This window comes from Cheilinus undulatus, linkage group 3 (assembly GCF_018320785.1).
Source record: "Cheilinus undulatus linkage group 3, ASM1832078v1, whole genome shotgun sequence".
NCBI lineage: Eukaryota > Metazoa > Chordata > Actinopteri > Labriformes > Labridae > Cheilinus > Cheilinus undulatus.
In genome coordinates this window covers 39,055,293-39,073,173 of record NC_054867.1, presented here as the reverse complement: position 1 = coordinate 39,073,173, position 17,881 = coordinate 39,055,293, and the positions used below count along the sequence as shown (strand labels likewise).

General features: G+C 37.4%; 1 protein-coding gene across 5 annotated transcripts in view; it reads left to right on the top strand.

Moving 5' to 3' along the window:
* Positions 1-17,881, top strand: part of ppp1r16b (protein phosphatase 1, regulatory subunit 16B) — a 172,435-nt gene that overhangs the window by 135,303 nt on the left and 19,251 nt on the right. For all 5 annotated transcript variants that reach the window (XM_041780060.1, XM_041780054.1, XM_041780045.1 and 2 more), the window contains exons 5-6: positions 705-808; positions 16,217-16,341. In XM_041780060.1, coding sequence (XP_041635994.1) covers positions 705-808; positions 16,217-16,341 — 229 coding nt within the window. The remainder of the gene's footprint in view (positions 1-704; positions 809-16,216; positions 16,342-17,881) is intronic.

Below are 17,881 nucleotides of genomic sequence, written 5' to 3'. Positions count from 1 at the left end.
TAATTAAAATTTAATTAGACCGTCTGCATGTTGATGAAGAAACTGTACACGCAAGTGTTGATGCTGTTTCTGCCTGTGGGCATAAACAGATGAATGATACAGACTTCATTATTATATTACATTTCAAATTAAAGCCTGTTTATTGGCACCAGATAGACACAAAACACACAGACACACTGCTGCCATCTGTTGAAGTGCAGGACTTATCAGACCCACTGTCATATCACTAAAGTCATTATCCACAGTGAAATGACTGAAACTGTTAAATAATGCAGACCAACTTGTCCTGGACAGAAATAATTTGATAAGCATCATGAGGGAGCGCTCTAACTAAGATTTATTTTGACATTCCTGTCTAAGACTTCGAGTTATAGATCTGGTTTTTCTCTGTATTTGTGAGGGCTGAGCCTTCGATGAATATTAACATGAGCCTGTTTTTGTAGGACTAATAAAAACATTGCTGATGTAAAGATGATCTGATATCACTGTAAACTATATTCAGCTCTTTTCCCATAATTTCATAATTATGCATTAAGGGGTTGTATCTTTTGATTTTACCTTTTGGTGAGCGTTTAGATCACCCATAGAAGTAATATGTTTGATATTGTTCCCTCATTAATTCCCCATGTTAGCAGTGATGTGTGTTTCTAGCATTAATTACAGTTCAAATTGAGATGAATAATTTATCTGCTTGTCTCCCTCAGCGGTGCAGATTTACTGGCAGTCAACTCTGACGGGAACATGCCCTATGACTTGTGTGAAGACGATCCGACACTGGACATCATTGAGACGGCCATGGCAAACAGAGGTAGAGTTTAAATTTTTAAAGCGATAACATGACTGCAGAACTGGAGCAAAGGGAACAGAATATTAAGTCTGTTTCTCTCAGCTGATAAGAACAAAAGTTTCAGTTTTGCCTGGAACAAGTTTGGGAAGTCATCAGTCTCACAGTGTCTGCAGACAGATTGAATAAATGAGATAAATTTGCTTCTCCATGTAAAAAAATTATTCCATTGTGGAAAATGTTCTGTATCTACTTCATTCCATATCATGACAGCTCAAACTTGTTCCTCTATTATTTTACCATTAGTTTCCACAATTCTTGCACAAAATGTTCCTGAGTCACATTTGAATGATACAAAAGCAGGAGAACAAAATTCACCCTGAAAAGAACTGCATGTGAACCCCACTGTCACTAATGCAGCTTAATACGACAGCAGTGACAGCTAAACTATTCAGAAATACTCTGAAAACTTTAAAATAGGTCCTGATATTCAAATAATTCATGGCAACAGCAGGCTTCACATCTAAAGCATTATTTTTGTTCTCATTTGAAAGCTGTTGCTTTGAGTTTTTATGCCCAATAGCTATAAACTAAAATATGCTTTGAGTATATATGCCATGATTCATACTATTTGTTTTTCCTTAGAATTCCAACAGAAAGCCAAAAAAATTCCACAAATATGAAATAACTAAATGAATTTTAGCAGTGATAAATTTCACAGTAAAAATAAAAACTCATGTATGCCATTAAAGTATAATAAAGCTGTTACAAGCTTATAAGACAACCAAAAATGACACCTATTTCTCCATGAATATTTTGAAAGTTCCTATAAAATTCCAGAAGTGAAGGTCACTATTCATATCCCCCACAGATGTTTTGTAAACTCTTTATTATAATGCTTTGAATTCAGGTCCAACTATCAAGCTACCTGAAGACGATAAAACATTTGATTTGGTGCAAAAATGTCATTCAAAAACTGAGAAAAGGCGAAAGCACGATACATATTTATTTACTAGGACAAAGGAGATTTATGTCCCACAATCCCTTGCGATTGATTTCTTTCATTGTTTAGGACAGTTTTTCAAGATTTAAAACCAAACCGATACCTTTTATCAAAGCTTATCCTTATTGTAGTGTTTACATTTGAAATTACAACGTTGTAATATATCATAGTTTGCATATTTATTTCTTCAGACTGCGGCATGTAATGTCTTCATCAACAGTAAACAGCCTTTGTTCATAGGCTTAGCAGGAATTTCCATGGTGACAAGAAGCGTAGCTGTGACACTCAAGGATTGTGGGTATTGTAGTATTTTTTAAAACGAATGTTTGTCTTCTACAGGAGCATACACTGTAGTTTCGCACTCAGGTAGCTTGTCGTAAGTCTAACTTGGACACATCTTATAGTATGGCTAATAATCAAATCTGCCATAAAGAAAATTAATGGGACTTTTACTTCCGGAACCACATGGTGCACCCTGTAAGTAACTTGTTTTCAAAAGTGAGATAACAAAAAAATAGCTCAGAGGACAAAAACAAGCTCATTTGCAAGCTAATCATAATGGAGACTTTTTTTTTTGCCTACTAAACTTACAAAATCTCTAAAGTGCCATAAAAAATGCTTACCCCAGTCTTAGCTACACTGTGGGGGAATATGTCACCATTCAAAATGGTCAATGAAATCTTTTTTGAAAATAAAACTGAAAAAAATGTCCTGTAATTAATATGAGGATAAGAAAGAAAGCCTTTTTATAGCGCTATTATTTCATCTTAACAAATGCTGCATGCAGCTTTTAGCCAAGTAGCCAGCTAGCTAAAGCTAACGCTTAGTCACATTTATAGTATCATTGGCTGAAAAAAAGCTGTTAATGGTTGCTATATAATGCTAAGTCATAATCACTAGTTGATTTTTCATTTAGAAGACTGGTAATATAGAAACGTCATTGCTCCTGAAACATGAGCTAAATAGTTAGCACTAGCTTAATTGGTATTGAGCAAAATGAGGAATAGATCTTTTTTCAACAAGATGCTAAATGACTGCTAAGCTAATTATTAGTCTTAACATGATTACAGTTAAAAAATAAAATGACCTGTTGGGATGAATACAATCAATTTTTATGCTAGTAGTGCTAACATGGGTTACTTTGTTTGAAGGTGCTGAACGCAGGCCTGAACTAGCCGCTAATGTTAGTTTAAACTGGTATAGCACTCGAGACCTGCTTCACAGCCGAGGAGGTAAAGATGCAAAAGATTGACAGACTGGGCTAAGTTTTTTTGTTAAAAGTAATCCTGTTACCAAACATAATTTCTCAATGAAGTGCTGCCTGATTTTCCGCTGGGAATCAGTAGTAGCCTACATAGTAAGCTAACTAGCCAGACTTGTTTGTAATGCAGTTTGTATTAGAGAGGATAAAACACAGAGCTTAATCAAGTCTGTACACTGTGGTACACCAGTTGGATTTTCCCTCCTTTGCCCTTTAATCCTTGACGTACAGAAGTTTTGTAACATTATCTGAGGAATTATAGTGTGTGTAGATTCCTGCTGCCTTAAAAAGCACGCCAGCTACACAATTCAGGAAGACGGCAGACAGTTTGTGACCCCAGGAAAGCACTCAGCGTCCTGCACAGTTTTAAGATTGACACTTTGGGAGCTCTGAGACGTTCACTATTCTCTGCAGATAGGATATATTTTTTTACTGTTTCACTAAAGGCAGCTGAAGTGTAAGTTTGTCTCTGTGATGTGACCTAGAAAGAGTTCAAGAGAGATCATCCATGACAGACTCCTAAATGCATATCAGGGGGAACTCCTGCTGTGTTTCAGAGGTGTTTGCATTTCTGTCTTTGTTTGTGTGATACAGAAAAAGACTGACAAAGAGCATCAGCTTGACACACAGCTTTATTTACACTTGAGTTGAATCACACTAAACCCTCTCAGCATAAGCTCCTGTCAATGTTTTGTTTTTGTTTTGGAGTAAACAGTTGCATCTTCAGGCAGACGTGTTAGCACACAGTTGGCAACAAAGCAGTGAAATCTGTGGCTGCGGGGGCTTTGAGTTAAATACTGAAGTATGAATGCCAAGATTTGCTCTTGAAATGGGAATTGTTGAAAAGGAAAAGCTCAACATTTTGGGAAGAAATAAATGTTTTCTCTCTGGTGGTGTAAGATGAAGTGATCAATGCCAGTCAATGCCAGATCCTTTCTTGGCAGGCTGCTGCTCAAACTTAAGAAGATAGAAGTTATGAATCATCTGACATGAAACTCAAACAATGCTGACATCTCTTTTCTTTGTTTCTTTTCTCTTTTGATTTTATAATCACATTCACAGAGCATAACATGCCAGCTGGCAACCTTGAAGGTGACCTGTCATGTTTTCAGACATAAAAACGGAGAAGGTTGGCTTAGTTCACATTTTGTTGGTTGTTGCATCACCATGCAAATCACTGTGAGATTTGATGTATTTCAGTTTGGGCTGTGAGAATTTATGCACTAATTGCGATCAATTAATGTTCATAAGTAGTGCATACTTATTTTTGTGCAGCCACAGTGAAGACAGTCTTGCTGCAGACCGCTTTTTCATAAACAAAGTGTGGCAGTCACATTCATGAAATAATTACATTGCAAACATTACAGACTAAAAAACATTTAATAAATGAAACAGAGAAAAGGTCAGAGGTCTAACCCGGGGGTATATTATGTACAGACCTGTTTTAGAATTAAATACATGAACAGTGGTTTTCTGTAGCTTTGTTAGCTCAAGCTAAAGCAAACAAAGCTACCCAGCTACGATGCTATTGTAACTAGAAAAGCACTCAGAGAGCGCAGACCTTCGCCATTAGCCCTGTCTCCCAATAGTAAAGAATCCTTTAAAAAATTCCTGGATCCAGATGGTGATCTGGATCACTCCCAAAATCTAATCAGTTCTTCCTTATGCCATTTCTGACATGTCCTGAAAATTTAATCAAAATCTGTCCATAACTTTTTGAGTTATGTTGCTAACAAACAAACTAACTAACTAAACAAACCCTGCTGATCACATAACCTCCTTGGCGAAGGTTACTATGTAAGCCAGTGTGGCTAAGTAAGCTTTAGCAGTGTAAGATTTAGCATAAGTAGCTAAAGCTAATGTAGCTTTATAGATAATGTAGCTATGAAGCTTACATTGCTAACATTAGCTTCATAGCTTTGTAAGTATATATACAGTGCTTAACAAATTTATTAGACCACCTGTCATATTTGTCTCAAAGACCATCCAGCATCATGAAGTGCTTTAATGCAGACTCTTTCATTTTCAGTGAGCTCTCCACGTTTTACCATTTTGAACAGGAATGAGGAATTTCAAACTGAATTCACCCAAATTTGAGCCGGCTCACTGGGCTTCTCTGAGAAGTCAGAAATTAATCAAGCATAACATTCAAGCACTTAAACGAATGCAAGTAAATAACTATAATTTGACATATTAATCAAGAAATATTAATGTGCTTTACTATTTTTCGGGGTTTTTTGTAAATCAGTGAATTTGAAAATTAATGGATAACAAGAATAATTATATTTTAGCATTAAAAATATCATTTAGGTTAAAGAGCTTCTACATATTGATGTATTAACCATTGCAGAAACATACAAAATGATTTTGGTAATTACCAATGCTGTTAATTTAGGGCAGCTGTGGCATAAACCTTACTATGGTTAGGGTGGTCTAATAAATTTGTTAAGCACTGTATATATCCATTAGCTTCGTGAGCTTTAGCCATGTAGCTCTCATACATATGTAGCTTAACCAGCTAACAGAGCTACATAAGCTACATTTGCAATATGTCAAAATGTTTTCAGGGAGGACAAGCTTTTTTCCTGTAAGCAGACTTTTACTTGACTTTTATGAAATCAGGTTTTGCAGGTCAGGTTTTTGTTTTTATTTATTCATTTTTTCTTTATGTTTAGAGAGGACTTTAGGGCTAAATGATTTGGGAAAATAATCCAATAGCATTTCTGCCCTAATATTGCATCCAATGTATTTCTCAACAAAAAAGTTTAATAAATCATTTTTGTATTATAATAAACACAATAATTGGCCAATTAAACCAAGACAGAATAATCTGGAAAAACAGTGTCTAACTGTGATTTATTTAACTCATTATAAATTCAGTATGAATTGTACTGAAGGGATTTTAAGTCAAACATACAAAAACAAGTAAAGTAGGATTTTTGGCTAATTATTCTGGAAAAAAAATGGTACTTGAATGTTTGGATGATGTGTAGAGTAATCAACAATTGTACTAAACTGGTATTTAAAACACATTTCAGGTCATAGAAATATTACACCTTTTGGGATTTGAAAATTGCAGTAGGACATATTGTGATTTAATCTAAATTTTGATTGATTTCCCTGCTCTTGTGTATTTCCGCCCTGACAGATGCAACGTCTTACTGTAACATAGTGTGAGGGGGGTGCCCGAGAGCTACTGTCTGCAGACAGACCTCTCTCACCAGTGTGATGTAAAATTAGTCTACCACTATTCCTTGAAGTCTATTTTTAGTAAAAAGAAAAAAAAACCTCACAGCGGACAAATGAAAAGTCATCTGTATCTGTATCCAAACAGGATGTCAACTGACTTAGAAGAGAGGGATTAATGTAGATGCAGAATTCAGAGATTTTGTCCTAATTTAAATCTTTGCTTGAAGGCCCTCCTCCTGATATGTCACTGGAACATATCTTGCAAACTGCATGTTGGACAAACTGATTTTTTTTTTTTTTTTCAGTTAAGGAAACCGCTTATCAAGTGCCTGTCAGCAGTAAATTGATTTTCTAATAGATACACATAAGCTACTGACACCAGTTCAATCAGGAGGAGAGACTTGAATAATTATTCAATTAATGAGTTTTGATGAAAGAGAAATGTGCTATGTCTGTAGTGATTAGACTACACATGAAGACTTTATGAATTTGAATTGGTAGTGTGGCCAACAGCAGGATAGGATGACCCCCCTATGGAGTCTAGACACTGGTGGAGATGTTGACGAACTGGAATAGAGGTGGCTGGGGTGGAGGAGGCTTGCAGTGTCAACACTGAAACAACAGGCTGACTGAGAAATAGAGGATGACAGATTTATGACAGGTGCATGATGATTGGTCAAGTAAGGTTGCGGCAGAATCTGATCAGGTTATCACTTAAGAGAGTGAACGCACAAAATCAGCTGATCACCAGAGCGGGAAGAGATAGGGAATGGAAGAAGGGAGTGATATGAACAAGATGTGGATGAGTATGAAACAGTCTTCCTCACCGACTTAATTTCATGCCACATTATTTGTCGATGGACCGATGTTGGTCTACGATGAAGCCTTCAAATTGGGCTTCAGTTTCAGTCAACCTTGCTAGCAGCTTGTATCTGAGATGGATTGAAAGAACAAATAGAAGTTTACCACCTACATTACAGCTGTCAGCCAAGTATGTAGAGAACCCTATTCCTGCTTGCCTTTCTTTAATTTGTCTCTATGAAGAAGCTAAATTGTCTATTTGAAGCAGTTTTTTCCCAGGAGAATCCCAAGCCTGAAATCAGAACACAGCCCTTTGTGATTGATTGAACAGATAATTACTTCTAGAGCACAGTCTTCCCTTTTAACTCCATTGAAAGTTAACAATCATGTTGATTGGCTACCTTTCCACTAACTTGTTTATTTTGCAGAGCTATAACATTTCTAAGACACCCCCTCTCACTTGTTTATCTTCTTTATTTACTGCCTTTACCTTTTGGCCCACATCTCTGCTTTTAAACTTGGAGTAGGTTTCTCTCTGTTGTTACAGGCACATCTAAGTGAACCCAGGATTTGCCTCTTATCTGAGACATGTTTGTCTTGCAGAGGATTATAGATTTGGATTATGTCTCTTTTAAACCAGAACTATTACACAATCATCATTATTAGATTGTTTTCCATAAAAAAAATCATTCTTATCACTGCTGAAGGGCCTTTTTCCAACGTCATTTCAAATGTCTGTGGGATTTTGAATGAAGTTTTCTCTTTAATGAAACAGAAGCTTGAAATTCCAGCTTTATTTGGTTTTCTCGAGGAGTCTGCATTCAAGGCCACTTTCTACTGACTAAACACGTCACAGGTTGTTTTTTCACATAGAGTTGAAGTGTGTTTTTGATTTGGTGCATGTGCTAACAAGACAAGGCTGAAAAATACTCAGCTCTTTCTTGGTCAAGGTGCCTTTTAGCTTCATTTTAGACAGCGCTGCCCACAGAGTTGGCCGGGCCCCTGACAAACCCGAAAGATGGACCCTCCTCAGTTGTGATTTATAGATGATATCAATGTATGTGTGCTGGATCAGTAGCATTGGCTAACAGTTACTTCATTTTAATAGAAATAGTGTCGAGCTATTATTGGGTTTTGATGCTGAAATTTAATCATGTAACTTTTTAAACCATTTCACCACTTTTAAAACCCATTGTGCAAGTTGTTTTCCCCATTTTAACCAATTTTGGCTGCTTTTTGTTCAAATGTGTGCATTTATGCCACAGTATTTGGCAAGTTTAACCTATTTTTGCCCTTTTAACCCATTTTTGCTACTTTTTTGCCACTTTTAACAAATTTTTGCACATTTATTACCACATATTTGTAACTTTTTTGCAACTTTCTACCCATTTTGCCCTTTTCTGCCCATTGATGCCACCTTTTTTTGGCACTTTTAGCCAATTTTAGCCCCTTTTCGTCAATTTTTGCCATTTTTGGCCTATGTTTAGCTACTTTTATGCCTTTTGTCACTCCATTTTGCCCTTTTATAACCCATTTTTGCCACTTTTAACTAATTTTTGCCCACATATTACCACTCTTTTGCCACTTTTAACCAATTATTGCTGCTTGTAGCCCATTTTGCAACATTTTTGCAACTTATCCCCCTTGTTGGCTATTTTTTGCCACCTCTTGCTCATTTTTATTGCTTCTCTTAACTAATTTTTGCAGTTTTTTCCCCCTACTTATCACCCATTTTCTGTATCTTTTCACAATCATTCATTTTTTCCCATTAAAGCTGTCTCAGTTTCTTCTGCTCTGTTTTCTGGCATCCTGATGTTTATCCTCATTATGTCCTATCTATGAAGTCTGACATTACCTTCCTACTGTTTTAGTTCAGTCTTCCCATCCACATTGTCAACATTACTGATAAAAAGGTAATTCTGCTTTAATTAAAGGGGTTACAGTTGTGTAAGGCTTTATTGTACTGCATCAGTAACAATCATTTTTGTTGCTCTGGTAAGAGTGGTTATTATTAAGGTCAAAAATAAAATATGGTCAGCAGAGATTAACTTTGCAACGGACCAAAAATTTTGCTGTTTGGCTGGGCCCCTGAAAGCTCTCCCCTTTACCCCCTTATGGGTGGCCTTGATTTCAGACCCACAATGCTTCAGTGGAGCTTTGATTGCTTGATTAACAGGAGGACTGTGTGGAGGCATGGTGGTGCAGGAGAGAATCATAAGTGCTCATTTACTCAGATAATTAAAGGTCAAAAACAGCTATTATAATTTTTCTGTATTGTAAACAAGAACAGGGTTAATGACTCGGATGTTTCAAACCGACACCTGACACTGCACTGTGTGGGCGTCATCCTGGATCAGAGACAAAATGACAAACCCACAGAGACAGAAACAGACACACAGAAGGCGTGGAGGGGGAAATAGCAGCCAAAAATGATGTTCTCAGCTTACAATGGTGTCTCTGGAGCTGCAGACTGCAGACAGCGGTACAGTAGGTGAGAAGAATGATTATTAAGCCGATCAAAAGGAGCACGGTGCCGCTAATTGCTCCATAATGTTTCCAGCTCTGCACTGCTGGATAACACTCCTCTCTTTAGAGACACTGCAGGGATGGGCACACAGGCTCTCTCTGTCTCTCACACGTACACACAGAGCTCTTCATATGCAGCATCGACTGATCTTATTCTTCCTTGATCCTCCCCTGCAGAGCCCAGTTCATGTATAATGAGCTGCAGTGATAAAGGGGGAAATCTGGCAGGGATTGAACCAGTGAAACATAGCAAGGAACGAAGGAGAGTCGAACCAAGTGGGCGCAAAGTGGAAACAGCTAAAATCATTTTTACCCTCACTCATGGAGGGACAAGGAATTATAACCAGGTCTTGGTTATAACCAAGACTGTAAATAAACACAACAAATAAACTTTTCTCTACATAGATGACAGACAAAACTATACTTAAGTCAAGAGGATCCACACAGACCAGTAATTATTCTTTAGCAGGTCACGGAATGAGTAATATTTTTCAGTTTAAGTTGAGCTTTTGTACCTTTGTTTACCTAAAGGTGTATTTTTTTTTTACTAAATTTCTCATAATATGAAAATCTGGAAGATCTGCAGTTCTTCACATTTGAAAATCCTTAGGGCGAATGTTAAGCTTTGGGGCATCACTGTAGCTAAATCAGAATTTGACAGAAACAGGGCTTGTAAAATTAGTGACATCAGTGCCACAGAGACTGCAGCTTCCAGCAGAAACAACAGAAAACACACAGCGTGGAAAACAGTAGCTGGAGGGGCTGCACTTCATTAGAGCAGACAAAGAGGACTGTCATCGTCCTGATTCCTGTGCCTTCAAACAACCTCCGGCAGTGATTGTAAATTCAGAGTGAAAACAACAGTTCACCTCTGCAGCATTTCTTTTTTATCTCTTCCATCAAGACCTCAGAGCATCACCTGTCAGAGCTGGCCATAGACAAACAAGACAGGAACATTGAAGAATGACTTTAAATTGTTGATCTGGAGACTGCAGTGTTGGCTGAGTGAATAGATTTGCCTTCAGCTTCACTCACACCAGTCCAATTTACAACTTGAGAAAGGCTGTAGGGCTGAAATAGTGACGGTAATGCATGCACAGTCAGGTGAGGCTTGTCTAGCTCTACTGTTTTGGTTGAGTGAAAATGGCAAGATTCAGGCGAACTACCTCCATGCTCCACAAATGTGAACTATTATTTGTCTTTAAAAACACTTACAGATGCTTTAGTGATGTATTTGTTGCTATTAACATCATCTATAAAGCATGATTAACTCATTGATATGTCCCTTATGAACACACCTATAAAAGATTTATTTGTACACTAGTAGAGCATCAGTCAAGGGGTACAATTAGGGTCAGGGTGGAGTTACAGTGCACTGGTGGATTTGGAGGGGTGGGCCCCTTGGTGCCCTACTGTTTGAAAAAAATGCCCCTAAGGGCCCTTTTAGAGGCCTTGATAGTAGATATACATAGACAAAATTTAACAAAGTGCCTTCTTGGGTGATAGTAAGTTTACAAAATTTGACAAAGAACCCTTTTATCATGCTCTGCAAGTAGAATTAATTTAATAAAGAGCCTAATTTTGCAGCCAGTAAGTAGACCAAATTTTACCATGTCTTTCTCAGTGCCCTCTTGGTAGACTTACTTTACCAAAGAGCCAGATTTGTTGCCCAGTAAGTAGACTTAATTTGAAAAAATGCTCTCTTTGATGCCCCTCGAAGTAGAATAAATTTTACAAGGGCGCCAACAGTGGCCAGGAAGTAAAGTTCCCTATTTGGTGTCTTGTTATTGGACAAAATCAAGACAAAGCCCTCTAAGCAGACACAGTTTACTAAATTGCCTTCTTGGGTTACAGGTAAGTAGACAAAATTTGCCAAAGAACCAAAAAAAAAAAAAAAAGAACCATACTGTTTGTTCTCTATGTGGAAAAAAAAAGAGAACAATTAATACAAAAGTACTCTCTTTGCAGCCCCCTAAGTAGACTCAATTTTACAAAGTTTCCTTTACGGCACATATCCAAGAGTTAAGCAATAAAGTAAGGTTCATTGGTATTATGTTTATTTCCATTGATATACTCCCCTCTGTATCTTTGTCAAATAAATGGTTAAACTGTCAATAAATCCATAAAAAAGTTAAATCTTGACCATGATTTCTTAGTATTTCAATACAAAATATTTATTTTTTTGCACTGGTGCCCTTTTTATTATTTTTGCCCCTGTCCCCCAAACATCCTGAGTCCACCACTGTTGTGATGCTTAACAAATGCATAAATAAAACCCAATGGCTCAGTTTATAGATTACCTATAAAGTGATTAATAATGTTTAGATTCTTGCATGTAACAAAATATAGATGGTGACTTTAGTAAGCCACCCCCATGCTTTACTAAGTCTTTTTTAATGTTAATAGTGTGTAGTAAATCTAAAGGCTTACTGTTGTGTACACTTTATTCCATTGTCCTTTTCTCATCTTTTTTGCATTCAAACGTTAGGCCAGTATGTAATTGTGTAAGCAGTGAGATTTAGATCACTCAGTACAGAAGCATGAAAATATAATAACAGCAAAATAAGGAAAATAGAAAAGACTTGGCTCCTAAAAGAGGCAGCTGTAGGTCTGTCTGCAAGGACTTGTGTTGGGAACCGGAGGGCCACCGGTTCTGACTGGTGATGTGCCAGTTCACTCCCTGAGTACTGCTAAGAAGCCCTTGAGCAAGGCACAAGCCATAACAAGCCATAGCAGCCTCTACAACATCTCTGTATGGATGCACGTCCATAGGATCCTGTCTGTCAGTGTGTTTCAGCCTGTGTGTTCAATAATAGAGTGTAGAAGTTGAATTTCCCTGTGAGGAATTAATAAAGTACATTCTTCATCTTTATAAAAAGCATATCTGCTTCTTTTGAAGAAAAATGCAAAGATCTGGCATATTTTTGAGCTTCTACTTGCAATTTTTTTAAGGTTATACTCCTGGAATGTTCATTTTCCATACAGAAAGGGCAGCTTTCTCTGTTGCCATTTTAATGACTTTTCTTTGCAGTAAATTAATTGTAAAATACCTTCATATTGCACTATTAGTATATTTGCAGCATTAAGAACATGCATTACATGAAGTGACGATATTTAGATAACAGCACTGTCAGTATCCTAACCTTGAGCTTCTTTTAAGCTGCTTTAGTGCATGAATGAATAAAGATCACGCTCAAGTCAAAAGTTCAGTCTTTCCTTTCTAACTGAATGTAATCCTATCAGCATCTATAATGGCTGTAATTCAAGACTTTGTTTGTCCTTTGAATTATGTTTTGAGTCTCAGTCCCATTACCACAGTAGTCATGGCTCTGGCAGTCCTGCTGTACGGTACAGTGTGTTCCTGCTGAGCACAGGGAAAAGAAATCAAGTGTGTCGGTCATAGTATTGAGTTGTACCTGACAGTAAGGTGCTGGATTAGAGGAGGAATTTAGAGTGGTTGTGACAGACAGAATCACCTAAGCTTCAGCCGGGCCAAATGCAGCCAAGCTGTCTGTGAAACGTTGACAGGAAGTCAGAATGAAACATGGAGACTACTGTTTACCACACAGACAGACGGGGCAGTCAGTTTTATGTCTTTCTAATGTTAAAATCCAGATTATCAGTGGATGTGACCCAAAACTTTTAAATAATTTTCCATAAGCCATTTCCCCAGTACAACAAAACTGTTTTATTTTGATTTCAAGTACCTTAAACTGTTATTGGTCACTAATTGTCAATGTTAGGAGTAGGATACACCTCCATTAGGTGTACTATTCTCTGACAGTGAATTCTGATTGGTCAAAAGGGTATGCTTTCTAAGATGCTACATTATCTAATTTCAACATTGCAATATGTAAGGTGTATGTGACTTTTAACCTCCAAATCTCATCAGTTCACCCTCAGGAAAAACAAAGTGTAGGTTTGTGCCAAATTTGACAAAGGTTCTTATTTATTACTGAAATATTGTGCTCACAAGATGTTAGGTCTAGTGACCTTTGACCTTCAAAGTCTTATTCTGCTCAGTTCAGCTCAGTGAAATTTATTTGGACATAAAAAAAACATTATCATATAATGCCAGCAAGATGCATACAGAATAAATAAATTAGTCATAGAGAGAGAAAAGAAACTAAACAAGCACACTTGATGAATTAGATTACATATTTGAAAAGGAGCAGGAAGAATTTAAAATTTAGACTTCTTCCCCTCTATAAATAACAATAGTCATTTTTACACGTCTATATTAATATCATTTCTTATAGTAATAATTTTTAAACTTTATGTCAGCAAATTTTACATAATACTGATAAGCTACATATTAACAGTGCCTATAAAAAGTATTCACCCCCTTGGATGTTTTACTCATTTATTGATTTTATAAACCAATCAAGGTTAATGTAATTTGGCTTTTTTTTTTTTTTTTTGACAAAATAAAAATGACAACATAAACCCTCTTTCATGTCAAAGTGAAAATAAAGTTCTCTAAAGTAATGTCAATTAAATCGAAATATGTAATGTAAAAAGTAACTGCATAAATATTCACCCCCTTCAAGGCAGTATTTAGTAGATGCACCTTTGACTGCAATCACAGCACTGAGTCTGTGTGGATAGGTCTCAGTCAGGCTTGCACATCAGAACACTGCAGTTTTACTCCATTATTCTTTGCAAAACCGCTTAAACCCATTTCTGTGTATGTTTCGCTGTATGTGTCGGGTCATTGTCATATCCTCCCTCGGTTTGTGAGGACGGCCTGATCTCGGCAGATTTACATGTGGCATATTCCTTCCATTTCTTAATGATGGATTTAACTGAACTCTGGAGGATGTTTAGTGCCTTGAATTTTTTTGTATCCATCCCCTGACATATACTTTTCAATAACCTTTTCTCTGAGTTGCTTGGAGTGTTCTTTTGTCTTCATGGTGTAATGTAGCCAGGAATAATGATAAATCAGCGACTGAACCTTCCAGACACAGGTGACTTTATACTACAATCACTTGAGACACATTCACTGCACTCATGTGATCACCATTTCACTGTTTGTGAGACTACGAGCACCAGTTAGTCAGACCTCTGTTGAATTGGGTCAGTCACTTTAAAGGGGATGAATATTTGTGCAGTCACTTATTTTTTTAAATACATACTTTTTTCTTTATTTATTTTTTTCCTTTCATACATGCTGAAAAATCCAAATGGTAATGTCTGGGAACTTAAGCTGATAATTACAGAAAAAAAAACACAAATTATTACAAAACCCAACGGTCAAGAAAGAAAGAAAAAATACCAAAACAGATAAATAAGCCAAAGGCATCTGATGGGAATCAAACACCTTCTTCATTTCGATACCGTGTGAAAATCATCTCCTTATACTGCTTCTAAAACTGGTTTATGTTTGGACATTCTTTTAGCTCCACATTCAGACTGTTCCATTGTCTTACTCCACAAATAGAAATACTAAAACTAAGGCCAGCCACACACCACAGGATTTTAAGCAAAATTTTAGGCCAGATTTGCCTCCCGCAACAATCGTGGGGGTGTATCTCGAGTGGAGCCTCTTCGTAAACAATTATTTGTCTGAATACTCTTCAAGTGTGTGGTTTCAACAGGATTAACTCACTGCTCCAAATCACATCGTAGCCTCCAAAACCCAGAATCATAAATATCAAACATGTTTGATGTATGATTCTAGGTTGTAGTGCCTCTGACCCACAACAACCAGTGAGAGTGAGCAAACGGGGTAGCGTCACCAGCCGGATCATAGTGCTTTCCCCACTGACAACCAAAAACACAACTGGAGTTTCATAAAAGCCAGGATTTTTGCTGCACCTGTAAAGCATGACAGGGCAGCCTGTTGTGGAGGGACAGCAAGACGTGATCACGTGAGGCAGGTCTGCACGTGTGTGGTCTCCAGTGATCTGACAGTCTGGCTGAGTTGTCTAGTGTGTGTGTTCAGAGGATTAAAGATGAAAAATCGTTTGAAACTGTCCTCATGTCTATGGTCTCCCACGTTTATGAAATCGTTTCAGATTTAAAAATCATCTAGTGTCTGACCGGCCTTATCACTTCATCCTTGAATCTGAGTGGAAACTTTTACAAAGTTTGAAGAAAATCACTCCATAAATTCATGAGATATTTTGTTCACAAGCAAGGGATGAATCAAAGGTCCAGTGACCTTTGACTTCCAAAATCCAATCAGTCCATCCTTAAGTCAGTGGACATTCCTGCAAAGTTTAAAGAAAATCCCTCAAAGCGTTCATGAGATATTGTGTCCACAAGAATGGCCCAGTAGTACAGACAACCTGAAAGCACAATCCTGCCAGCCACGGGCTGTCGCTGGCTCAGAGGCAAGAAAAAATTATTTTGTGCTGTTTTTCCATTAAAACTAACTTCTCATTCGTATTTTTGCTTCCCTTGAACTTTTAATCAGCTGCTGAGAGGCTTTTGTTGGGAAATATCAAGCTTAAAGGAAGACTTCCAGCATTATCTAAAAAGCATGTTCCTGAACTTTTACCCTTTTATTTGAATATAAAAGGTTATGTTAAAGCTTTGACCTGCATTATATACTTGTGTAGGAAAAAGCAGTACATGTTGCATTTTACATATGAGATTTAATTAATTTGCTTACCTTAGGTTAAACGTTGTGCTTCTTTGTGTGCAGGCATCACCCAGGAGATGATCAACGAGACACGGGCGTCGACAGAGCGGAGGATGCTGGGAGATATTCAGGAACTGCTGAGACAGGGAGAGGAGGTCAACCAGCAGGATTCTCAGGGAGCCACGCTGGTAAGAGTTTGTAGAGGAAACTAAAAACATCCAGACTACAAACACTGAGTTAAAACAAGCTGACTACAGTCGTTCGAAACATAAAGAAATTAGCTGAATCACAGAGTTTCCTCCTGTAGGCCCAGGATGTAAAAGAAACTGGCAAAACATCAAAAAAAAAAACTTTAAAATGGTATGAGGTTGCTTAAAAGAAAAATAAGTAATGCTTATGTATAAGGCGAACTCACCCCATCCTGATGCTGCAGACAAACTTCAACCATGCAGACCAGGCTGGTGAGGACACTTTTTTTTTTTACAGCTTTTTAATCCTGCATTTAATAAACGGTGGTATTCTGTTAAGTGAATAAAGCTTGTGGAGCACTAGCTTGATTTAAAAGACCTGTCACAAAAAGACAACAAGGTACCAGTAGAGTAAGGCAGGGTGGGGCTGCTTAGGGTTCATAATTCACCTCTACTAACAGTACCGTAGGCTGAGAGCATATTTGGTCAGACTAGCAGGAACACAACCTGGAGAAAACAGATGGTGCTATGGAAAAAGCAACACAGTCACCCAGATGTCGCAGGTTGTAATAATAATAATATCTTGAATTTATATAGCGCCTTTCAAGAAACCCAAGGACGCTTTACAGGAACACATAGACATGGACAAACTATGTGAGGGGTAGGATGAGTGTAAGGGGTGGTTTAGTGAAGACTGTAGGCTGTGGTGAACATGAGGTTGTGGACTCACTTTTGAACTGGTGCATCCTATATTCTGGATTTTACAGTACAGCTTATTTGGCCTCTCATACCATGACAGGGGAACGGACTGAGGCAACAATAGTTATCAGACTGTGTTGAATATAAAACTTGTTAAACAAGCAGCCTGTTTTGACTGATATTCATACAGTTGCATATTTTCACCGATGCATGTAAGACATTCTCGATTAGAAACTTGCATCAGTTTATGATAACACCTTAAAAATGCAAAAACGCACAACTTTAAATGAGTTTCTCCATCTTTTGTCTCTAAGCCAGCAGGCTCTGTCAGGGATTAAGGGTGTTATGGTGTGTTATTATGAAAAAAAATCTGCATAAATGTATTCAACTCTTACCGAATTATTCATCATCTTAGGGATGCTGTGAGAGGAAACTAAGGAAATGGTTTGTAAATATTCAGATGATCTTAATGATCAGATATACTTGTTTAATGATTTAGTGTTCTGTAAGGCTGTTTTATGAGGCGATAAAACCTTGAGAGTTAATAAGGCATTAAGAAGCTCTATATGATCTTCTTAAAGGCTAATCAACTGTATGATTTCATAACGCTCTGCAAATATAAAAGTGATCTGTTTCTGAGTGTTAAAAACAACTGCAATCAGCACTCAGGAATCAAACTTTTAAAGGAGGACTAGAAGATGTCTGCAGATGCATAGTCATGCATTCATCATGGACGGTTTTACTTCTGTATGAAGGTTATATCACTGTGATCTCTTAATGCACCTCCCTGCTGCTGGCAATCCTTACAGTTAACCAACGCCAAAGCAGGCCTCACTTTTTA